The 26,271-nt window shown below is 38.9% G+C and overlaps 1 protein-coding gene across 1 annotated transcript in view; it reads right to left on the bottom strand.

The window, feature by feature from the left end:
- Positions 1 to 26,271, bottom strand: part of LOC134539855 (SEC14-like protein 2) — an 82,118-nt gene that overhangs the window by 9,473 nt on the left and 46,374 nt on the right. The window contains exons 2-6 of the mRNA XM_063382161.1: positions 6,477 to 6,549; positions 5,371 to 5,414; positions 4,928 to 5,045; positions 3,896 to 4,105; positions 2,004 to 2,084 (exon numbers count right to left, since the gene is read on the bottom strand). Coding sequence (XP_063238231.1) covers positions 2,004 to 2,084; positions 3,896 to 4,105; positions 4,928 to 5,045; positions 5,371 to 5,414; positions 6,477 to 6,549 — 526 coding nt within the window. The remainder of the gene's footprint in view (positions 1 to 2,003; positions 2,085 to 3,895; positions 4,106 to 4,927; positions 5,046 to 5,370; positions 5,415 to 6,476; positions 6,550 to 26,271) is intronic.

Genomic DNA, 26,271 nt, shown 5'->3' with positions numbered 1-26,271 from the left:
ATTAAATATTATAAGATTCTTATTTTTAAATATTTATTATTGATTATTTAATATTTAAAAAGAAAATATATAAATTTAATAATAAATTCAAAATTTTAATTTAAGCTTATTCATTTTTTAAATATTTATTATTTTCTTAATTTAATATTCACTTTTCATTTTTATCAAAAATTTTTCATTAAATTAGTTTATTTATTATTATAAATATTTATTATTTATTCAATTTAATAATAAATATTAAAAATTAATATTTTTATTTAATGTTTGATTTTAATTTTTATCACAAATTTTTTTATTAAATTTATTTCTTTATTTTGTAAATATTAAATAACTAATAATAAATATTTAACATTAATAATTTAATAATATTTAGTGTTAATTACATTAAATAATAATATTTTAATTTATATCAATAAATAATATATACAGATAGTTAACCTTAATTATATTAGAGCACTTGAAAAAGTATATAAGTACAATTTTTTTTTACTAATATTTACGAATAGTAAATAATATTAATCAAAATATTCAATTTAAATCACTACTGAATATAATTTATTAGCACATATATCATTCGCACTTGTATGAAACTAAAACATGTGTTGTGAATGTAGAAACTAGAAACATGTGGATAAATATTATAAATATGAAAACAGTGATCAGAGGCGACGAGCGTGCCAACATGGTAGCTTTTTTAAGAGACTTAATGAGCAGTTTAGCGGGCAGCTTCAACCTGTTAATTTTGTATTACAGTGATGTGCGCGCATCTTAAAATTTCACTCTCATAATTTTTTTATAACGCACCTGAAGAAGTATAACTTCAAAAATTAATCTAATGGCATTCCGTAGTAATGTGTGCATGTTAATAGACAGGAAAATGTGACAAGCAATTCCTCAGAAACTCAGTAAAAGGAGAGGAAAAAAAAAGTGCAGCAGTTTTATAAAGCAAACTCATGTGTTCTCATGTTGTTCATTTTGAAAATAAACTTTAAATACAAAACTCGAGACGCAAAATTTAAACGTAGGATTCTTTAAAATAATGCAGAGCATGATGTGCTGTTTCCACATGAAGAACTTCACTTGGGTTGAAATTGCACTTCCTTACAACTTACAAGCTTACTGTTACAGATAGACATTTCTTCACTTAAAACATTACTCAACATAAATAAACAGATAAATTAAATTGTCACTTTTCAAAAACCAAAATTTCTAGATGCAGATCACACACTTTCTGCGCCTGCCACTATAATTCACTGCCTGAATCGTAAACATTACTTGCCTCCATCAATCGCAGAAAGCAATTAGCAGCCTGAAACAACTGGAAATTTTAAACTATTAGAAACTTTTCTGATAAAACCACAGCTTTGGGCCTGATTTTCAAAAAGAATTTCATTGAAGTCAATCTGGTTAAAATTCACTAAACCATTAATAAAGTTTCTGAACTCTGAAGTTATTCTTCTGTAGCATTAATAAAACAGTAACCTGAAACATTCCAAACACATATAAAACAAAATATATGTTTGTATATTTGTTTTTGCTGAATGGCTGAAATCTGTCTGTAAATACTTCCTACAAAAAAAAAACTTTAAAAATCAGTAGGTATAACGGTTTATCAAAGAGACTATTTCAATAATCAATCATTTACAGTAACTTTTTTTCTGGAACTTAAATATAATATTTCAAGATTCAATCTACATCTCTTCAAGTTCTGATGCAGTGCAATCTATACCAATTCTGACTAGCCTGAGGTTAGGATTGTTACAACACATTCAAACAAAAAAAATAAGAGGTTAGCATAGGAGTCACTAAATATTTGAATTTTTTTTGTTTGTTATAAATACCCTTGGAAAATATTGTGTTGCTATAAGAAATGTGCATTTTTTTATTTTTACTATAGACTATAGTTTTTTTTTAATAAACACATGTTAAAAATTACCAAGTTAATACCTTTTCTTGAACTGAATACCTGGCTACAAACTAGTTGGATGTCCAATTTACTTTACCATTTATGATGAAACAGGTTTTCAGAACTTCCGGATAGTTTGCTTCATACATCTGTATTAGTGACAGCACAGTTTCACCAGCTGAAACACAAAAAAAAAAAGTTTAAAACTTTGATGTGCAAGACAGTTTGAACCTTCAAATATGACATGCCCCTGCTGATAATTCATCTGGGGTGGAGAACATTTCAGGGTATAAAGTGGTCTAGGATGGGAAAATCAGGTAATAGGTTACACAAAAATAAGTACAGAAGAAGAGACCATGAGTGGAAGATACGAGGGGTGTGGAAAACAGAAAAGGGGGAGAAATTATAAGATTTACAAGCAATTTGGATGGATTTGATAGTGTGCCTACTAAAAAAGAGTTATGCATTTTTTTTGTCCTTCAACCCCTGTTTTTTCAACCCTTACAGTTATGTTTAGTCGTAGCTTTATATACACAAATAGTTTTGGTATTGCTCCTTTAAGTTATAATACGTTCAAACGGATGCAATGTGTGTCATATTATGGAGTTATAACAATTTTTCTGTTTTTCAAAAAACCTTCCCTATTTCTACCCCTTTGGTTGGATTTTGCCCATTAACGAACTCAACCGAGATTTTTCATTACTATATTTTATGAATCAGTTCGTAAGTGATTTGTGTGAACCTATGACAGTTATTGACAGTTATGGTGTCCATAAAACTGTGTGTATGAATATGCGTATATATGTGTATGTATAAACTTTTGAGTTGACGATGGATTATAAGATCTATGGACCTCAAAAAAAATCTATAAAAAAAAATTTCCGGAAGTTGTACCATGGTAACGGCTACAATAGGAAGTTTTTCTCTGTAATTGATCTAAATTTGTGTTGTGCTTTAAATAGTGTAGCCGAGACTGTGTCCAATGACAATTTGATCCTGTGATTCTCCAGAGATCCTTAGGAATACAGCATAGCCGAGGCTGTACTATTCCCCCCCCCCCCCCCTTCCTTAATTCGGGTACATTTTCGTACGTTACCAAGCGGATCTTCTAGGGCACAGCGTACTGACACAGTAATTTGGGTACGTGTACTCGAATTCGGATACGTCTGGCAACACTGGACGTGAGTGTAAAGGCCCTAATCCATGCCCCGGCCACGTCACTACTTGAGTCGAGTGGACAAAATTCTTGTTTACATTTTAATAGTCCACTAAGTGAATAAGTGTTGAAAATATTTGTAGTAGAGCTCAAGCAAGGAAGGTATCGAGTAAAAATTTCTAAAATAGCCCTAAAATAAAAAATTTAAAAAAAATAAAAAAGAAGTCAGTCCTGGGGACTGTCAACAGAAGTGAAAACTTAAAATTATGTTTTTAAATGTGTAATATGAAATCATTTCTACGTCAAATGTAAGCAAGAAAATGATTTTGGTATTATATCACTCGCATGTCGGTGACGCGAACCCATAAGGTTTGCCCCTACCAATAATAACTTTAAAACTAGAAGAAATGAAGTTTTTTCATTGAAAGAATAAAAAATTATTAACTTAAATCTACAAATAATCAACATTAACTCTAATAAATCAATAACCTGACTTTTGAAGAAACTCACATAAATAAATAAACAAAAAAAAATCATCACCTCAACTTAACTACCTACTAAAAAAATATCCAATACTCGCAATATGTATCACACAATAACGTTAAAATTTCCTTGGAAAATAAAGATAAAATTAAAAACTTGTATCTTTAAAAATAGAATAAATTAAGTTTTATCCTTGAAATATATATATGTATATATAAAATAAATTAACATTTCACGTGACCATGTTGATGACGACTTGCGTGAATTTACTCCCTATCCAAACCTTCCTACACAAGTTTTCACTTAAAAAATGACGTGTAAAAGGATGGAATCAACACGGCGGCTCTCACCGGGCCGCCACGCGTACTGCCGCAGGTTGAAGTTCTCCATGTCGATGATGGCGGAGACCTTGGACGCGCCGGCGCCGTGCTCCTTGGCCTGCCTGCGGGCGATCTCCAGGTAGCGCTCGATCATCTTGATGGTCATCCGGATGAAGTCCGCCTTGCCCGCCGAGTGCAGCATCCCCCACATGTCGATGCCGGCGAAGGGGATCACCACCACTGTCGGGGGGGGGGGGGGGGGGAACAACATCAAGGTTCTGCACGTTTTCACCTTTCCAGCGACGCGAACAGAAAATCGCGCGAGACGCGACGCGACACTTACACGATGCCCAGCTGACGTAGCTAAGGGTGACTGGCGCCACTGGCCAGAATTGAAAATGGCACCCCTCTTGGATTAAAAGAGGGGGGGGAGGGTTCAGTAACGCGAAAACGTCGCCGTGGCGCCCCCCCCCCCCCCTCCTCCCTTCCCTGCTCCAGCGCCCCTGGCGGGGGCCATCCCTGCCACACGCTTGCTACGCCACTGACGATGCCTCGCGACTCTTTTAAAACACCGTATTTTCGTTAACGTTATTTCTTTGCATATTCTTGAAATCCAATTGTTGTCGTGGTACCCCTTCAAAGATGAATCATGTAAAATCATGTAAAAACTGCATTTCCTTGACTGGACTTACTTATCAATTGCATCCATCTCTATAATGAAAAATAATAATACTTAATTAAAATCATCGTACCAGTCAGCTATAAACACACTGCCTTTGTTGACTTTATATTTGCGTGCATGTGTAGAACACTGCAGCCATCAAGACGGTCTACTTGGGATGGTAAAGTTGGAGCTATCCGCCGCAGATGGCAGCACCGTGGTCACACATTTCTGTTCCCTGCGACTTCCGTTCCATTCACGAAATTACTCGTTACCGAATGCCTCATACCACGAGCTATGATGTTACACATCAAAAATGTTAAATTTACTTTATCTCTTGGTATCTACTTCACTGAAGTACGCAGTTGTTGTGTGAAACTGCGCAACTCTCTTATGCGTACCTGGTGAACCATCTTTGTCGTATCCTGCGAGGCCACTTGGGTAATATTTCTTGATGACTTCTGGTGGTTCCCAGTTCACGAGGTTGTCGACATCCCATTTCTCTCTCCATTTCATACTCTGTTGACAAGCAATTATTTCAAATTAACTCTAGTTTACTGTTGGGAATTATTGTTTTGACAACCGCAAAATACTGGTTTAACAGCAGTGAATATAACTTTATTAATACAGGAAAATTTAAAAAAAAAATTCAAAGTGCAAGAAAGTTTTCAAACCAAACCATATGTTTTTTAACTAAAAAAATATATATAATTAATGCCAGAATCTATGACGGTTGTAAACCACAGGAGGTCGAACTCTTATTTACACAAAAAATATTTTCGACCAAGCAATAAATTTATTAGGATAAAAATGTGCTGGTGCCAAATAAATGGGTCATACTCACGTCTCGCAGCATTTTTTCTGCAGCTTCAGCATTGAATTTTCGGGCTGTAACAATTTAAAAAAATCATTATTCTTAATAAATATATATCTGTAAAGTTTTTTTTCGGTTAAAAAGTGTAACCTAAATAAAATTATTTAAGACTTCATATAATTGGCAGCAAGTATTAACTTTATTTTTAATTTAGTTTCAAATCCTGAACAAAAAATTGCTCATTTTTGTGAGTGATAATTAAAGTGACACTATGTGGCCCACTATTTGTCGCACGGAGTAACTTAAGTGGAAGAGCCAGGCATTGACGAGCTAATCAGTATGATTTCATGTTCGCATATGTGCCATTGTAGATACACTGTTTCGTAATTTACGTATCCGTTTTTATATGGGAGCCGCCCCCTCTCCCTTTTCGATAATTTATGTTTATCTTAAAAAGGTACAAAATTGTTGAAAAGTATTATCTTTTACTAGGTATGCGATAGATTATAAAAAAGAAAAAAATTATGTGTGTAATAAAATCGTGGGTTTCTATGCGCATAACATCTGCGTCTCACTTCAAACACTGTATGGCCGAAACGCAAGAAGTTGAAAGTGGGCCCATGCTCGCGTTGCGTTATTTTGCGTCTGGCGTAGTTAACAAACGGGTGTGATGTTTCTTGCGGTCCTCGAGTGATTTATAAAACCAGGCCACGGGAAAGAAGACGTGTTGGGACATCTCGCGAATGTCTCGTTCACCTTGGAGCGCCGGTGAGTTTTTTTTTTTTTTTTTTTTTTTTTTTTAATTTTTATCTAGACATCAATGGGCAAAGGAAACCTAAAATATCACTCGTGGTCAACACAAATTTCGGTTCGTGATTTCGTACAAAGATTTTTATTGCCACGTATAATTTACGCGATTCCGCCGGGGATCATTTTATCAGGAAAGAACGTCAACATTTTTCTCCAGATGAATTGCGGCAAAATACATTGTCTAAATTTAAGTTCCAAGCTGGCATAAAATTCTATTCGAAGGAGTTGAAGATTTTTTTTTTTTCCATATTTACCCGGGGGAGGGAGGGGTGTCCACAGAAAGCGGCGCTGCAGTTGACCCGGGAGGTAATCCCCGACGAACTCACCCCTGAGCCACCGCAGCAGGTACTGGTCGTCGTGGTGGGGCAGTGTGCAGCAGTCCGCCACGTTCCTCCTGAACTGGAACAAGACGTACACATGCAGTCAGTTCTCCGCGGCGACCCTTAGCCGCGGCGACCCTTCTCCGCGGCGACCCTTAGCCGCTCACCCACTACATCCACGATTCCATCAGACTGCTCAAGAGATCACTTTAACATTCAAGTGAGGCTTTATAGACTTGTAACTTAAGTAAAGTGCTTTTATTTATTTTTTTTTGACGTGATAACGTCTTATAAATCTATGAACGCCGGCTGCACGCACGGAAAAAGCACGACTCATTGTCACGTACCGCCTGAGCCGAGCGTGCATGAACCGGCCAACCGCCGTGCGAGAAAAATCTTCTGTAATATCAAACAGGTTAAGGCGGCCTTTTTAAAAACAGCAATTTAAAAAAAAATTTGATTTATTTGTCCAGTTTCGTCATTTCAAATTAACAATTTATTGACATTGATTTGATTTCAGTTTATTTCTATAACTAATTGTTCGTGATTATATATTTAAACAAATTATTTAAATTAAATATGCAAAAAAAACTGTAAATAATATTTGAAAATTAAATGTATGCAATTTTTCATCAATGTTTTCTTATGACGTTATCACGTAAAATTATCGTCCGTAAACCGACTTTACGGACAACCCTCCTTTTTTTCCTTTAAATATCAATTTTTTTGAATTTTTTATACATGGATATTTTTTTCCTGAAACAACGTAGTACTTTATCTTATCTTTAAATTATTATTTTTTTAACTTTCAACTTTATGAAAAATTAATGTAAGATTTCTTATTCTAAATCGTTAAAAAAAATGTTTAATGTTTACATTAGTCAAAATAACGCACGCAGATTAAAGTGACGCGCTTATACACAAGCTTGATTTTGTGAGTGCTTAATTCTCTGTTTGATTTAGTGAATTATTGTCAAAGTGGAAAAAAATGACGAAAACAAATTAATTAAATATTTAGATTAATATTTAACCAACTGTGGTGGCTTTCCTTTCACGGGCAGATCAATTTTTTTTTTGTAAACAGCAAAGGTTTTTTTTTTAGAATCACTATAACAAACTGATATCTGAATAAATGACGAAAGTATCCGACCCATCAAAACTCCATTAGATGTCAAGCAAAAATCGCTGTTCCTCGCATGGCCTGCTGTCATTTTGCAGTCTGGACACAGAAATGGTATTTCACTCATGGGGACACAACATATACAAGCATGGCTACCACCGCAGCCAAATACTCGGTATCTATTGGTCGCACGGAGCAACAATGCCGAACTATTCCTTACGGGTTCGTTACCCGTCTGCGTGCCATGGTGGATTTTTTTTTCGAGAGACCCTTTTCCTGTTTACGTGTCATTGTAGGAACGGGGGGGTCCTTAATGTGTGATATCTGTCTTAAATAACGCAAATGGGTTTACGGCGTGAAAACTGCTGAAACCGCCCATAGAGAAAAAAGGCTTGTTTGAATCAAACAAATATTTGTTCATATATGGCGAAACAAATATTTACTTGGTGGAACAAAATATCTTGTTAGTTTAACCAAACTCGGTTAAGTAACAAAAATAATTTTGTTACGCCTAACCAAATATACATTCGAGTTGACAAATTCATTCATTGGGTCAACAGAAACTTTCCTTCTACAAAAAAAATATTTGTTTGAATTAACAAAATATATTTATTTCGCCCAGGGGCGCAACAATATACCTTTTCATAAAGAAACATCGATCCCCCCTATTGAAGCAGACCGTGGAAAATGGTGCTATTTAAGCAGTTTTACTATCTAAAAATTGATTACACAGCACTTTCTTTGCCCCCGTTTGCCCCCACTTAGAGGTTTCAGAAGGGGGGGGGGGGCAAAATACCCTTGCCCCCCCCCCTCCCTGTTGTTGCGCCCCTGATTTCGCCGTATGTAAACAAATATTTTGTAGAGGCAAACAAACCTTTCTCTCATAGCGACGTGCCGTCTCCCGGTTCTGTATTCCGGCCCCTGCCCCCCGAGTTAAGCCCCTCCCGCCTAGGAGAGCCTGGCCTTCTTCGCCGGCCGTCAGGGTCCCTCGCGCGCTTCGCTCATCGGGGCGACGTCCGCCGGACGCGGGGCCGCCCAAGGCCACCAGGTGCCCCCGTCAAGGTGGATTCCTGTGTGCGCATGTGGTTCCAGGGAGCTCCAGTGCCCAGGAGCCAGGGGGGGGGGGGGTAGGGGTTCAACCCCCCCCCCCCTTTAGCACCAAATCTTTAATTAATTTCTTATTCATCACTCAAACAAATTTCATATTAAAATTAATAAAATTTTTACCATTACAATATTTAAATTTAAGTACCGAAAACTGCTAAAATAGCACTATTTTACACCTTAAAATCCAAATATTACCGGGGGAGGACCCCCGGACCAACCGCTTTAATACGGGGGGGGGGGGCATGCTTCTTAACACCCCCCATTGCCAAGAGCTGACCTAAGGGAAGCCTTCTTTTCACAGACGAGAGAGCCAAACGCCCGATCGTGCATCTTCGTTTTTTTTTTTTTTGTTCATTGTAACTCATTATAACAACTAATGGTCAATTAGGTTAGGTTAGCTACGTTATAAATACTTTTAAAACATTGTGGACGGTTGATTTGGTTAGGATAGCTACATTAAAGATACTGTGAAATAAAAAAAAGGGAGCATGAACTTCGGGTGTGGCTCTCTCGTCTGTGAAATGAAGGCTTCCCCTAACCTAACTGAAACTAAGTGTATCCGCTTGTGAGTGGTCTGTGGGTCAGGAATGACTCCTAAGGCGGGGCCCGTCCCACAGTGACACGGAAACGGAGAAGACAAATCTCACGGAACAGTTTCCACAATGGTACGCAGACTTAAACGTACCCGTTAAGTAATAGCTCGGCAATGTTGAGCCCTTCCAAGGTAAATAATGATTTCAAGTTTAAAAAAAAAAAAAAAAAAATGGTTGTCTGTAAAGTCGGTTTACGGACGATAGTTTAACGTGACATCATAACAAAACATTGATGAAATGATTGCATACTTTGATGAATAAAATTGAATCATTTTATTGAATTATCACTATTTTGTATGGATACAAAGAAGGGGTGAAATGAAATCCACACTTTAATTGATAAATTTACTTTTATTTGCACTCATTAATTCAAATATGTTTATTACTTTAACGAAGAGATTATTTTAACTCTAACTTTTATACATGTTTGTTATTTAACTTCTTCCAATCTGTGTTATTCTGTTAAGGATAGGACGATGATAGGAAAAGTAGGAAACGAATGAGAGTGTTTCAAGTTTAATGTGCCTCGAAAAAGTCAAATCGATGGTTCCAATCGAGTGTAAGAGATAGATGCGGCGCAAGCGTACAATGAGCGTAACGGGACAATGGGCGTAGCGGGACAATGAGCGTAGCGGGACAATGAGTCATCCTTTTTCGTGCGTACGTGCATCAATTTATTAGACGTTGTCACGTCAAAAAAAAGCTAAGGATACTGCTGGTATTAACACGATTATAATACATATTCTCCGTAAAAATCTGCAGCAGCGCAGTGGTTATGGTGTGCGGTTAACAAGCTTAAGAAAAGTGGTTCTAAACTCGGCAGCGGAAGTGCTCCGTGCGACCAATAGAAGCCGAGCACTTGGCTGCGGTGACAGCCATCTTTTTTTATGTTCTAAATGCATTTAAAAAATTTTCAAGTACAAAAATATCGAGTGTTCTATTGTACCGTCGCCGTTTATTTTTTTAACATATACGTAAATCTGCCCATGTTATAGTTAGAACCATTATATATATATAAATTCAGGTCATATTTCGTAACCTTGAAACTAAATATAATTGGTTGCCATTTGTTATGATTCCGCGCATTGTGGAAGCAGCAGAGACGTGACAGTGGGGTGTTCCTGGAGGTCAGTCTCCGTTTACGTGATCCGTCTCCGTTTACGTGATCCGTCTCCGTTTCTGTGCCACTGCAGAACTGGTGTCTAACCCACACGCGTCCGTGAACGCACGCGTGCCTTTGTAAACATTTCGTTCCGGTTAACGTGTCATTATTGAACGTGCCTTAAAGTCTGTGTCGGATGACTTCTCAAATTCGCCTTAAAGTCTGTGTCGCACAACTTATCTCAGATCCGCCTTAAAGTCTGTGTCGCACAACTTATCTCAGATTCGCCTTAAAGTCTGTGTCTCAACGTCTATCGGATTCGACAGTTCTCTAAAGGTTTAACCAATGGTCTGGCCCCGAATTGCAAACGGGCCGACCGAGCCCAGGTCGCCAGGTTTTGACGGGCGGGAGAATTACAGGAGCGCAAAAAAAAAAGTACAAAATATGTGAGGGACGGGAAAAATTAATAACGTCACGTGTGTTTGTTTTTGAAAACCTTTGCACAAAACAAACTAATTTTATTGGCAGGTTTTTTTTTCAATGTTGTTTCTATTTTTTTTTGTAATGAAATAAATTTGTTACCACAGAGTTCTGCCATGGATAGAGTTCATACTAACTACTGCAGTGCACTTAGAAATATTAGGCCTTAAACCAAAAAATTTAGAAATAGATTTAAAGCACGTTTAACATTATACTATAACCATGTTTATTTACCGTATAAAACTGCAACAACCATTCATTAAATTTAAATAAGAAATGAAAGATGGAATGGTACGGAATTGGGTTTAAGATTCTTAAAGACGACCGCACGAATGTTCATGATGAGGAACGGAGTGGGCGACCTTCTGTCATTTCTGAAAACTCGGTGCAGAAAGTCGACGAAAAAAGCGAAAGAGAACACGCGATTTTACGCTTTCGTCTAATAATATAAACTGCTACACAGCATAGGACGTATGGGAAGAATATATAGGCGGTCGTACATGGACAGATGCCTTATCGCGCTAAAGTTTTTATATTTTTTTTTTATCCTGTTTGCTCGGATATTTAAATTCAAGGTATTCAGGTCAGACAGGCAGGTGGAGCAAACCGGTCCAAACACACACAAACACCCCTCCCCCCTTCCTCTTTCAAAACCCCACCCAAAGGTGTTCGCGCGTCCAGTTTTAAGTAGCGGTCACACCTTCATTCCCAACCTAGTAACTAAATGTAACCTGTCAGGAGAGATTTGGACATTGCAACAACGCTTGCGTGTGTGTGTTTTAACTCACGGTGTAGGGGGAGTGCGTCGTTTGCCCTACAGGCGTTTGCCCTAAACGCATTTTCGAAGCATATTCTCGCATTCCTCATTCCAAACAGGCGTTTGCCCTAAAAGCGTTTGCCCTAAAGGCGTTTGTCCTAAAGTCGTTTGCCCTACAGGCGTTTGCCCTAAAGGCGTATGCACAAAATGTTTGATAATCACATTCGGACCAAGCTCCGGCATTTGCCCTAAAGGCGTTTGCCCTAAAAGAAGTTTTTCGACAGTCGTTTGCCCTACAGGCGTTTGCCCTAAAAGTTGGTGTGGTTTCGTTAATCCAAAACATAAGTGCTTGCCGGCGTTTGCCCTACAGTCGTTTGCACTAAACGGCATTTGCCCTAAAGTCGTTTGCCCTACAGGCATTTGCCCTACGTTTAGGGCAATTGCCTGTAGGGCAAACGATGTGTACCCGGTGTAGGCAGGTGTTGGATGCATGTGTTGTACAGTGGCGTAGCTAAGGTGACTGGCGCCCCTGGCCAGAATTGAAAAAAGCGCCCCCTCTTGGATTAAAAGATAGTTAGGGGGGGGGGGGTGTTCCGTAACGCGAAACCGTCGCGGTGGCACATTTGTACACGTGTTTCCACTCTAATTTGCTGGCGAATGAATCCGCGAAAAACCTCGTGTCTCTAGCTTTAATAGGTAACTTACAATTTTATAATCCTGATATTTTATGAACGTAAAGAAATACTGATTCTAAGGGTAGTTTACTTTAGAAGGCACACTAACTTATATGTATATGCAAAATTCAAGACATTCACAGCTGACTATAGGATACCTAATATATATATTTGCATGCACACACACACTGTCTTTTTTATTTCGTTCATCTATCTCATCGCACAAAGAGGAGAACGAAAACGTGCCCAGCAACGAATATAACATACATCTCTTTGGCCAAATACCTATTCTCTGTCCTTTTCGCGTCAGAAACTTCTCACAGCAATGCTTCACGTAAACGTTGCATAAAAATTCGGCCTTGAAAATTTTACTCTCCTCGCACCCGTATAAAGTTCCAACTTCGAAAACATTCCCGGGGAATTTTTTTTATCTCTCAAAATAAGTCGTCGTTGCTCTTACACAATCGTTAAAAGTTTCACTTCAAAGGCGCAAGACACGAACCATGCCATTTCCTTCCTTCTTTTCGCCAGCGAGTATCTCTCATTGCAGGAAGCAGGTTTTTGCTAGCCGTGCGCGATCTCTGACGACACAGCCTGGGGATGTACGATGTACGCCAGCGTGACGTATCCGCAGGAAACTAGACTCCGTTTCCTCAGCGACTACACATTTTTCTTGCCATTAAGTCTGCTTTTCGAGCGGCGTGTCCAGGACGAAACTATGACGAGCTCAACTATTAGCACGTGCACTCGGGCGGGAACTAGTATGCGGGAGAAACCCAGTAGGTACTGTCGTCAGGTAAAACCCGGTCAGGAAACTGAAATGCCCACTTTGTCGGTTACAGGGTTTTATTATTTATTTTTGACGTGACGTCTAATAAATCGATGAACGCCGGCTGCACGCACGAAAAAGTGTCCCGTTACGCACAATGTCCCGTTACGCTCATTGTACGCTTGCGCCGCATCCATCTCTCTTCCACTCGATTGGAACAACCATCGATTTGACTTTTTCGAGGCACATTAAACTTGAAACACTCCCATTCGTTTCCTACTTTTCCTATCATCGTCCTATCCTTAACAGAATAACACAGATTGGAAGAAGTTAAATAGCAAACATGTATAAAAGTTATAGTTAAAATAATCTCTTCGTTAAAGTAATAAAAATATTTGAATTAATGAGTGCAAATAAAAGTAAATTTATCAATTAAATTGTAGATTTATTTCACTCCTTCTTTGTATCCATACAAAATAGTGATAATTCAATAAAAATGATTCAATTTTATTCATAAAAGTATGCAATCATTTCATTAATGTTTTGTTATGACGTTGTCACGTTAAACTATCGTCCGTAAACCGACTTTACAGGCAATCAATTTTTTTTTATGGGTAACATCTTAGCTCTCGGTGTACGGCATTTGGTTCGAGTAATTTCGTGAACAGAAGTCGCGTGGAACATAAATAAGTAACCACGGTGCAGCCATCTGTGGCGGCGTACCCCTCAAATTGCTATCACTGGGGAATTTCCATGATTTTGTTTTTCCCCAAAGTTTTCAAGTAAATTCCCTGAATTTCCCTGTCAAATCAAAACGACTTTTTCGCTGATTTCCTCCAACTTTCCAGAATGTGGAGACACTGCCATATCAAATAATAACTTGAACGTAGGAATTTCGAAGATGCAAAAAAAATTTTTTTACTTGTACCGCTGAGTTCCGAACCTTCTCATGTACAGATTGTCCCATAACTCAACGTCTAGCCAAGAACTGTTGATAGACCAGTAAATTACGGGTACGTATCAAAAAACCAAAATTCATAAAGTTTTCGTAGTATTCGAGTTAGAGTTTTTTTTTTTTTTCAAAAGTTTTTATATCCCCGCTCTGCATAAAATTATTATATATTGTAATTTTTTTTCTTACGCAAAAAAATAAATTAACCTACTATTTAAAACAATTCAAAATAAAATCAAACATGCTATACTTATCGATAAAAAAAATTATCTGTATGTCATGCGGCAACAATTTTAATCGGTTAACTTGCGTACCGTGTGAACTAGCAATGACGTTATGTCCAAAGTAATGATTTAAATTACTCATGAGTCAGATCCAAATCAGCTCTAATTCGAATCCCAAGAGCACCTCGAATATACCCCTTTAATCCGAATCCTAATGCCAACGGTCAAAAATAGAATAATGTACACCGAATGGAAAAAAATTAACCCTTTAAATGGTTAAACAAACTTAAGTTTTCAGAATCAATACATATTGTAATTTCATTTATACAATTAGATGTCAAAAGGACAATATCTTTGGGATAGGTATGAAGCAAAAAAAAACATCTCGTAAATTTCAGATTTCAGATTTTATTTTTTTATTTACTTTATTTCATGTGATATTTTTCGTCGAACCTATTTTTCTCAAATATCGAATCCTTCAAATATACTAAGGATTTGGTGGTATTCGAGGATTTTGATCGGTCCATCTATAATTTTAAATCTTCCCCGTTGCAAGAATCATTCAAAGAACGTTGGTTCCATTTATTAAGGGGCCCGCCTCGTCAGGGGTGTATGTGTGTTGGCGAGGCGGGATGATAAGCGCGACGCTCGCTGGTGCTTCTAGCGCGGTGTCGCCTCTGGACTGGCGCGCAGTCTTCTCGTCGTCACAGGATAACTGTGGAATCTGAGCGGTGACCGTAACATTATATGGCCGAGAAATGAAGATAAAGGTGTGATGCAAGTCCCTTAAGTGTTTTCGAGAATCTGTACTGGTTTGTTTACGCCTAAAATTGACTCTGAAAACATGCGTTTTTAGCCATTTTAACCCTTCTAAAAATAGTTTAAAAACTTCATCCGAAATCAGAAGTATACTTTTCGGCCCTCAGCGAACTCTCAAAATGCTTTTCGTAAGCAGACCCCCACTCGGATATCTTGAGTAGTTTTGAAATCGCGTTGTTTTTCCTGAAGCTCTGCACACCGTGTGTGTGTCCAGGTAGGCGGGGGCCCTCAAGAGGCCACTCCAGTGTTTCAGGGGCACTACGCAACCCGCGTTAACCTCATAAGATTCAATGCTATTTTCATTTTGCTTATAACTAATTAACTAATATAGATTTCGAAATGATGCTTGCTTGATATGTAAGACAACGATGCTCTTATCAAAGCCCCTTTCTTCAAAAATGTGCATAAATTATGGTTCAAACCTAGACAATACACTTATGCATATTAGTAAAGATTAGTATAAAACCATAATTTATGCACGTTTTTGAAGAAAGGGGCTTTGATAAGAGCATCGTTGTCTTACATATAAAGCAAGCATCATTTCTAAATCTATATTAGTTAATTAGTTATAAGCAAAATGAAAATAGCATTGAATCTTATGAGGTTAACGCTGGTTGCGTAGTGCCCCTGAAACACTGGAGTGGCCTCTTAACTCGGCAAAGATTGGCCGACTTCTCAACTCCGTGGTTTGGACGAGTCGGTCGCTCCAGTGCCAGCTGGCAATCATCCGGGAAGGCGAGGCGTGTAACTACCGACGGTCGATCGTTAAGGGCTCCGCCTACCTGGTCACACAGACGGTGCGCAGAGCTTCAGGAAAAACAACGCGATTTCAAAACTACTCCAGATATCCGAGTGGGGTATGTTTACGAAAAGCATTTAAGAGTTCGCTGAGGCCCGAAAAGTACTTTTGATTTCGGATCATGTTTTTAAACTGTATTTCTAGAAGAGTTAAAATGGCTGAAACGCATGTTTTCAGAGTAATTTTTAGGCGTAAAACAACCAGTACAGATTATTAAAAGCACTTAAGGGGCTTACATTACACCTTTATCTTCATTTATCGGCCATACAATGTTGCGGTCACCGCTCAAATTTCACAGTTATCCTGTGACGACGACAAGACTACGCGTCAACTCAGAGCCTTGCGCTTAGAGGCGATACCGCGCTAGAAATACCATCGAGCGTCGCACTTATCATCCCGCCTCACTAACACACATACACCCCTGACGAGGCGGGCCCCTTAAGGAAACGCCCCAAGTATACAGAATGTATCAAAATTCATCTTATCTACGCTACTCCAGTAGAAACGGTAGAAGAGCTTACACAGCGAATCATTGAAGCGTTCGAAATCATAAGGTCGACTCCACACATGCTCCAGAGTATCCGTGAAAACATGATTCGCCGTTGCCACCTCTGTGTCGCTCAAGGTGGGCGTGTTTTTGAACCGTTGCTTTAGGCCAGGGCCGCAACTAGAGGGGGGCAAACGGGGCATACGCCCCGGGCGCAAAGCTGTGGGGGCGCCGAAATCGCCAGGTTGCATTGTAATTCCTACTACAACTGGTAGTGGGTTCATGCATGGAAGTTACAGTAGCACAGAAACTGTTACATGTAGGTATGGAAAATGCTTAAATAGCACCATTTTTCCGTGGGAGGGCCCCCGGACCATCTGCTTTATTGGTGTGGTATGTGCAAAAAAGAGGTGGGGGGGGGGGGGCGCATGAATCCATTCATGCCCCGGGTGCCAGAGACTCTAGTTGTGGCCCTGCTTTAGGCTGTCACGTTGTTAAAACGTATGCAACAATTTCAATGTTGTGAAACAAAGCCGAAGCTGCGATTGATTTCAGAGTGAAATTAAAATCTGTGCCACGATTAAAAAGGTTATTCCTCTACTCGAACGCCCGCACATCCACAACATGACACTCTACAACGGGTTGCCTACGCTGACTCTTTCTTGGGCTACAGGGGCTTAACTACGCGTTTCCGGCAACACGTTTACTGGCAAAAATGGTTGTAAATAATAAGAGCTTTCTACCCTCAAGCGTTGTAACATGAATTTTGATACACCCTGTATAAAGTGTTCTACGCAAGTGTGCCTCGCTAGCAGGCAGCCCCCCGGTCATGAATTCCCTGGCGCAGGCGTGCGTGATTGACTTGAGAGTTTGATTACGGGCCTGGGGGCCGACATTTCACCTCGCCGAGACGCCAGAATCTGGCTTGATCGTTAAGGGTGTTCGTCACGTTTCACTTCATCGATGTTTATAAAAAAAAATTGGTTGTCTGTAAAGTTGGTTTACGGACGATAGTTTAACGTGACAACGTCATAACAAAACATTGATGAAATGATTGCATGCATCTATGAATAAAATTGAATCATTTTTATTTGAATTATCACTATTTTGTATGGATACAAAGGAGTGAAATGAAATCTACAATTTTATTGATAAATTTACTTTTATTTGCACTCATTAATTCAAATATGTTTATTACTTTAACGAACAGATTATTTTCACTATAACTTTTTGAATGAAAGTGATTGTTTAATTGGAATGTTCAATTGGCTCCATAAAATAGTATATTCCCTTGCACATCGGTTAGGCGGTTCAACTTGATATTAAAATTTCTAAATATTTTTTAAATTTTCTTTTATGTTTCTTTTTGATTATTGTTCTTTATTTTGGAAAAATGGAAAAATAACCAAAAAAATTAATTAATAATAAAATAGTTTAGTACTAAATTTAAAAGCAACTTTTGAAAAGCCCGCTTTAACCTATTTAATATAATAGTAGATTCATAGGCCAATCGAGTGGGAGAGAGACATGCGGCGCAACCGTACAATGAGAGTAACGGGACACAGTGTAACGGGACAATGAGCGTAACGGGACACAGTGTAACGGGAAAATGTGCGTAATGGGACACTTTTTCGTGCGTGCAGCCGGCGTTCATCGATTTATTAGACGTCACGTCAAAAAAAAACGCTCAAGCTGTAGACTTTTTATTTTTTTAAATCAACAAGCGAATTTCATCAATTGAATTATAAAACTTTGCCTATTTTTTCTCTTGTGTCAATAGACATTTTGAAACTTAATGGAAACAGAAAAGCGATCTTCTATAATGATTGCAGACCTGAAACTTTTCAGGTTGAAATTCAAAGTTACTATCTGCTTCAAGATTTAGATAAAATCTCTCTCCTGGAAATAAATCTATCCCACTGTCTAACTTACAATTCCCAAATTTTAATAAGTTTTAGAATTCTTTACTTCATAATGTTAATACGTGAATAGAATTTCAACTAAATCATGAAGCAGACAGTATAATTTAATATTTTGCTTGATTAATGTAATTTCTATAATCAATTTTGTTCTTACGTTTTGGTACAAAATAAATGTTTCTAACAACTTAGTTGTGCAGATACTTTTGTTTCGTTTCACGAAAGTAACATCACTTAAAACGTCAACAGCTGTTTCAAGTGAACGTAAACTTATGGGCTAAGAGGGTGGCGCACAGCCTTAAGTGAAACCGAACGGAAAGCTGTGATGTGATTGGTGGCTGCATCGGTGAGCGCTGACGTGCTTCGCTGATATAAATTTTCAGTAAATTTACGGACTTAACAACGAATGATTTACCTGAAAGAACCTTAGAGTTCTTCGTTGTCTGAGAACGGATTTCTTCGTAAAAACTATGCCCACATTCCGACTTCTGGATTCTTCTTTACTTTGTAAAAAAAAAAAAAAAAAAATAGTGAACACACGTGTAAGGAAAAAGTATTCAACACGTTTTTGAATGTTTTGTTTCTGCAGTCTGATTATTATTGTTGATTCAGCACCCATAAAATTACGTAGATCCCTAGATGATTTGTAACAAGCGTTGTTCGTAAATGTAAGGTGAACTTTTTTTGTCAGTGTATGACCTGTAGAGGGCCTGCCACATTTCGCCCAGTCGTGTCTGCACGATGCGCCGGAGCTGATGGTGGCAGATGCGGATATGGCATTTGATTGGTTCACGTGAACTGTGACGTGCTCATGGTACAGTCGCGTGGTTATCTGTATGACCAGAGCTGGCGAACTTGAACTCCTGAGGCCAGGCAGGTCCGATAGCGCCATCTGCATCTGACGTCATGAACTGTGTACGTCAGTGAGAAGCATGAGTACAAACAAATTGTAAAATCACCCGAAAAAAAAAATATTTACAAACGAACGTTTTAATTGTACGTTTTTATCATTTCGTCTTGGACACCATTTTGTTGTTTTTTTTTTTTTTCGTCAAGATGCTTTGAAACGGCAACTGAAGTGTTCGAAAAAGCACTAAAAATGATAAAACATTTAAGCAATAAAATAACAGGTTTGACCTAAATATATATTTAACTTTTAGTTGGTTAAAAAAAAAGGAAATTTCATTATATAAATATTTCCATTTACCTCTATCTTGTAAAAAAAACTGTCGAGTGAAGCAAAGATAAATATCTACAGAGTCTACCGTGCTGCCCTCTATGTGTGATCACGTGAACAACAGAAGAAGCCAATGGGACAAGCCGCCCTATCAGACAGCATAGTCGGACAATAAGGTCGGGCAGATCTTATGACACGCAACTGCGCGAATGGACTCATGCTTGGTGCACCAGTATAAAAAATCTCCATGTAAATAGTTTCTTGAAAGTAATTTAATCAAGCCAGAACCATGGCAGTATCAGCCTACGATGTCTGTTCTAAAGTTGAAGTCACTCACTGTCAGCAACTGGTTAGGAAAAACAAACCGTAGATACGTATAAAGGCTGATGCTATAGTCTAATTTTGTTTAATAGCTTGAAAGTAGCTCAATAGGAAGAATAGTAAAGAATTCCACCATGAAGTGGGTTTTTGTTAAACAAAGATGCTAACAACGTATTGGCAAATAATTTGCGTCAATTTCATTATACCGAAAAGAAAAAAAAATGGGGTGTGGCTGTGTCATAGACACGGCCGTGTGTTGTACGTGAATACGTGTACTGACGGGTAATATTTTCTGTACAAAATACACTATTTTTTTATTTTAACACCATGTATATATTCCTTGTAACTATTTTACACTAATGTTTTATATATGCAATCGATAGATTTTGACGAACGCTGACAATTGAAATCCAAACGAACGTTGTAGCTTCTCAGAGTCAAAAATTATACTAAATGAAATTTTCGAAACGCAGCATAATGACCTCAAAATGGCGGCGCTTCCCCCTCCACCGCACGCGATGCGTCACAGTTCTCACTTAGCGTAACTAATTCTTCGATCCTCTTGCTATCCAGAGGTGTAATTAAATTTTGGATGGAGATGATAGATACGTAGCTGCAACACCAAACTGTATCTTCCGATTTTGTTATCATTCGTTTTTTGAATTGCCTCCCACTATGGAAGCAATTTTAAAGACGTATTCACGTCAAAAGGTTTTGCTATCCAGACGGGGAAGGAAGGATCGCACACACCCAAGCCCAAACTTCCTCCTCCCGCGCTCAGAACCGTCCTGACAGATGAAGCAGTGTTTGACCAGCGCGCAGAAGTAAAAACGGGTTTCCAGGCAGTTACGAAACAATAACAAGCAATGAGGAGAGTCATTAAGGGGCCACACCTAACTGGGCACTCATTGAGTGTGCAGGGGCTTCAGAATGAAACCACGTGATTTTAAAACTGATCACGATGTCAAAATGGTGACTCTTTACAACCAAAAACATTTGGGAATACGCTGAGGGCGGGTGAGTCGTTTCCGGATTTCGTTTTTTAACACGTAATTTTTTTAGAAGAATGAAAAGAAAACGATTTTTTTTTTTCATAATAACTTTTAGGCACTGAAAAACCTGTTACAGATTCTCGAAAGCACTCTGGGGATTCGCATTACACATTTATATTCATTTCCCCGACATATGATGTTCTGGTCGCCCCTGAAATCTCACAGTTGTCCTATACACGACGAGAAGACTGCGCGCCAGTCCAGAGGCGACAACGCGCTAGAAGAAGCACCAGCGAGCGTCGCACCTATCATCCCGCTACACCAACACACATACACTCCTGACTAGACCGGGCCCCTTAAGAGGGATTAGACCTCTCCATCTTGCAATTTCAAATATTTTAATACCGCTTGCAATAGAGCCCAAGTGCTAAATATTATGGTTTTACATGGCATATGACTTAGCTCTGGCTACTTGGTGAAGTCAATACTTGTGAAACGGTGTAGTTATCATGACAGTTGTAGTCGCCCATGTGAAATAATAAGTTATTTTCTCAAGGCACTTATAGACTAGAACCTGTTAGTAAACATGTGGTTACAAAAAGGTACACAATGCATGGGAGATGTGATTTATGCGGAAGACCTAAGATGCACATAAAGTTCAGCCATTCCCGATTACACCCGAACAATTCACCTTCGGCCAACTTCGGGATTTGTTTTATTTTTGCGCAGGAAAAATAAATTCAAATATTAAAAGTGGTCGGTTGGATTAGCTATATTAAAACACTTTAAAACACTATGGACGGTTAGTTAGGTTAGTATAGATACATTAAAATAAACAGAGAAATATATATAAATAAACCCAAGGTTGGCCGAAGGTGAATTGTTCGGGTGTAATCGGGAATGACAGAACTTTATGTGCATCTTAGGCTTCACGATTTATGCCTTGACATGCCAAAAATGGGGATAAATAGTTCAAAATTAGAATTTTGACAAAATTATGTAAAAATTTCAGATGGCGGGGGCCTAATCAAGGACAAGTTTATGTAGGGCACGTGGTGCATGGAACGTACAGTTAATCGTCATCTCGACCGTTACGCATGAAGACGGAACCAGGGGAAAGTACGGTGCCGAGTTCTGATTGGCGAACGGGCGGTCTTTGGAGGGGTCAGTCACTCTGATTGGTGATTACCGAGAGATTCGTGGATCGCTGTAAGTGCTTAAACGCAGACCACCTGTGATTACGAGTCTAGCAGTCCAGCATTCTGACCAGTTGAGTATCCTGAGGATGTGGTGGAGGAAAATATTTTTTTTTCCAAGTGGTAACCGAGAGAACATTTTAGGGAAGGTTAGCTACACAGCCAACACTAACATTTACACATTGATACTACCATACGACGAAAAAAAAAAATCGTATTTACAACCCATAAAACACAGGAATTGTAAAATTACATGTATATTAAAATGTTTTCCCAATCAAAAGTGCACATTGAAGTTTGACGCGTAGCTGTATTATTAGTAAAAATTTGCGAAAATATCAAACAGAACAAAATAATATACATTATAATGTTGTCAGCACACGCATTTTCTATTGAAACCTACAACTCTTCTCAATACTAACATCGCACGTGTGTACGCCATGTTCATTTTAAAAATAATCTTGTAATTACACACACACACACACACACACCTACACACATACAGAGTGTTTCAGAACTCAACATCAAGCCTATATCAGTTGATAGACCAATTAATTACAGTTCTGAATAAAATAATAATAATAAATGTAGTTTTTTAGTTACAGGCAATTTTTTTTTTTTTAAGTTTTAAAATTCCCACCCTGCACCAAATTATAAGATAATGTAACTATAATTTTTGTTACGTAATCCTAAAGAAAATTTAAAAATAAAATCAAAGTACTATTTTTTTTTGGGGGGGGGGGGGGGGACACATTCTTTGCACATTTGTGTGGCAAAATTTTTAGTCGGGTAAATTTGACTATTCATACTGTAAAAAAAAAGTTACTTAGCTGACTTAGCAAGTTATTTGAAAAGCTGGCTCATTTAAACCATTTAAGCAAGTGCCAGTTTGATACCTGCAAAACTTTGAATGTACCAAAGACAAGTCATGGGAATACATATTTTCAAATGTTCCGCAGTCCCTCATTTTCCGTCGTTAGATCCGCCAGGACCGCGGGAGAGTGTGATCTGGGTCGTCCGCTCCGTTGCGCGAGTTTCTGGGGCTGTTTCCCCCTTCCCCCCATTTTTTTTTCCATTGCGCCTCCCGCAATTCCCCCCACAATACCTCCCCCCCCCCCTTCACCAAGTTCCCTGTACCTCTCCTCCAATCACTGCTTGTTCTACATCGCCGATGATTTTGTAACGTCACGCTGCTTTCGCCGATTGCGGGCTGCACGTGAAGAGGAAGCGAAGGCAGGTTGTGTTAGAATAGTCACGTGACCATGTTTTTTTTATATGCTCCCCTTATTTTCCTCGCACGAACGTCTTGGTAGAAACTAAAGGAGCCCGCCTAGTCAAGGACGTATTATTAGAGACCGGAAAAATTCGCGAATTCATTTCGCGATAGGCTAAAATACAAATAGTTATACCTCAGTGCTGCCTCTGCTATTGGCTCACAACTCACCTCAATGACGCTGGGCCAATGAGAAACACCCGACCAAAGCTTTATCGAATCACAGGCTGCTACGTTGGGACGTCTCACAAGACAGCAGCCAGTGAGTGGGTGACATTTGACCGAGTGTACGTAGAACTGTGGAGTTCATCCTAGAGGTCATTGAACCCGCGAATTTTTCCGGTCCCTACGTATTATTTTGTGTTATTGAGGCGGGATGATAAGCGCGACGCTCGCTGGTGCTTTTAGCGCGGTGTCTCCTCTGGACTGGCGCGCAGTCTTCTCGTCGTGTACAGGACAACTGTGAGATCTGAGCGGTAGCCGTGACATCGTACGGCGGAGAAATTAAGATATAGATGTAATGAAAGTCTCTTATGCTTTCAAGAATCTTTTGCCGGGTGTTTCATACCTAGAAATAATTCTGACAAAAAACATTTTGGAACTTACAGAGAACAGAACGTTAATGGTAGAATTCAAAACACGGACTGCAATGCGTGTTCGTCACACACAAAACACACACTGGTTTTGAATATATTCCCGAATTTTTGAAGTCGGCAGATAGCCATTGGAAAATACATCAACGATGAGAAACAAACATTCGACGTAAACATCATCTGTTTTGTTATCTCTGCAAGCCTTCTTCAGGGAGTAGCTATCGTCCCTGTACTTACAATTATTTCGCTTGGCTCTGCGGGTTAGACACCGCGTTACAACTTAGTTTGGCAGTTGGTAGTTGGTAGTTTGCATTCTGCATATCATGGAATACGTTTTGTACACTTTAATCGTCACAACAATAAATAATCGCAACTTCAAATAAAAGTACTTGAGGAAATTAGAAAGACAAGTTCTCTTTTTTGTGTGATGGTGCTGCTATCTATAGTATTTTTGCCGTAACAATTGTACCGGTGGTTGCGAAACGTCCGCTAGAATGCGTTGGAACCAGTTTTCAGCCTCGCGCAGGGCACCGTTTTTTTTATTTTGTTTTTTTTTTAACGGTTGCCGATTTGTTCCTTTACTGGGATTCGGTTTTTTTTTTTTTTTACACGTTCTGGAACACTGCCCGCGAGTTAGGTTACGGTTGTATCCCAACAAGCCCTAAGAGGCTCTATACCTACAGTAATTGTGTTCCACCGCCGAGTTATGAAACATCCTGTATACAATGCTTGTCGTCGTCCAGAACAGACACTCCGCTGACACACTGAAGTGCGCGTTATTCCGGTCGCGTCGCAACCTCCGTGCCTGAGGAGGGGGGTGGATGGGAAGGGGGGGGGGGGGACCCGGTGAAAGTCTGCTCTTTGCGTCACAGCGCCGCGCGCGATGTTCCCTATGTTCGCTGCGCCAGGCGGCCTAGACAGGATAGTCTAGTTTCGCTATGTCGGAGAGACGCATGATGTGGGATTCGATCGATGATTCCGACCATGATTGATATTCTGCCGGCTCTCACAGTATGTGGACGTAAAAAAGAAATGGGTTTCATGAAAAACGAATAATTTATTTGAAGAATTTCCTTGGATGAAGCAGTTGCTAGTGAGGACAAAACCAAAATTTATAGATTTTTTGACGTGACAACGTCTAATAAATCGATGAACGCCGGCCGGCTGCACGCACGAAAAAGTGTCCCGTTACGCACATTTTCCCGTTACGCTCATTGTACGCTTGCGCCGCATCTATCTCTCTTCCACTCGATTGGAACAACCATCGATTTGACTTTTTCGAGGCACATTAAACTTGAAACACTCTCATTCGTTTCATACTTTTACTATCATCGTCCTATCCTTAACAGAATAACACAGATTGGAAGAAGTTAAATAGAAAACATGTATAAAAGTTATAGTTAGGGACCAGAAAAATTCGCGGGTTCAATGACCTCTAGGATGAACTCCACAGTTCTACGTACACTCGGTCAAATGTCACCCACTCATTGGCTGCTGTCTTGTGAGACGTCCCAACGTAGCAGCCTGTGATTCGATAAAGCTTTGGTCGGGTGTTTCTCATTGGCCCAGCGTCATTGAGGTGAGTTGTGAGCCAATAGCAGAGGCAGCACTGAGGTATAACTATTTGTATTTTAGCCTATCGCGAAATGAATTCGCGAATTTTTCCGGTCTCTAGTTATAGTTAAAATAATCTCTTCGTTAAAGTAATAAACATATTTGAATTAATGAGTGCAAATAAAAGTAAATTTATCAATTAAATTGTAGATTTCATTTCACTCCTCCTTTGTATCCATACAAAATAGTGATAATTCAATAAAAATGATTCAATTTTATTCATAAAAGTATGCAATCTTTTCATCAATGTTTTGTTATGACCTTGTCACGTTATTAAACTATCGTCCGTAAACCGACTTTACAGACAACCAATTTTTTTTTTTCAGGATAAATTCAACTCAAGTTTGATAGCATTCCCCGGGGATCATATCCCAGGCATTTGTCTTGCATATCCTGCCTTCTGTATTCTTCCATCGATTCATTCCGTGAACAGGAGTGTTAGGTCGAGTGGTTAAGTAAAACGGCGAGCGAGCTCTATCCAGTAGAATAAAGTGTGTGACGTTCGACGTTCGAGAATGAGAAGCTTAAGATGTACATCAAGTTCTGTCCCTGGCCCGAACACGCCCGAATATTCACCTTCGGCCAACCTCGGGGATTTGTTTTATTTTTGCGCAGGAAAAAATGAATCCAAATATTAAAAGTGGTCGGTTAGGTTAGCTACATTAAAACACTTTAAAACACTATGGACGGTTAGTTAGGTTAGTATAGCTACATTAAAATAAACAGAGAAATATAAATATATATATATATATATGTATATAAACCCGAGGTTGGCCAAAGGTGAATATTCGGGCGTGTTCGGGCAGGGACAGAACTTTATGTAAATCTTAGGC

The sequence above is a fragment of the Bacillus rossius genome, chromosome 16 (genome assembly GCF_032445375.1).
Source record: "Bacillus rossius redtenbacheri isolate Brsri chromosome 16, Brsri_v3, whole genome shotgun sequence".
Taxonomy (NCBI): Eukaryota; Metazoa; Arthropoda; class Insecta; order Phasmatodea; family Bacillidae; genus Bacillus; species Bacillus rossius.
This window is presented reverse-complemented; position numbering and strand designations above follow the sequence as displayed.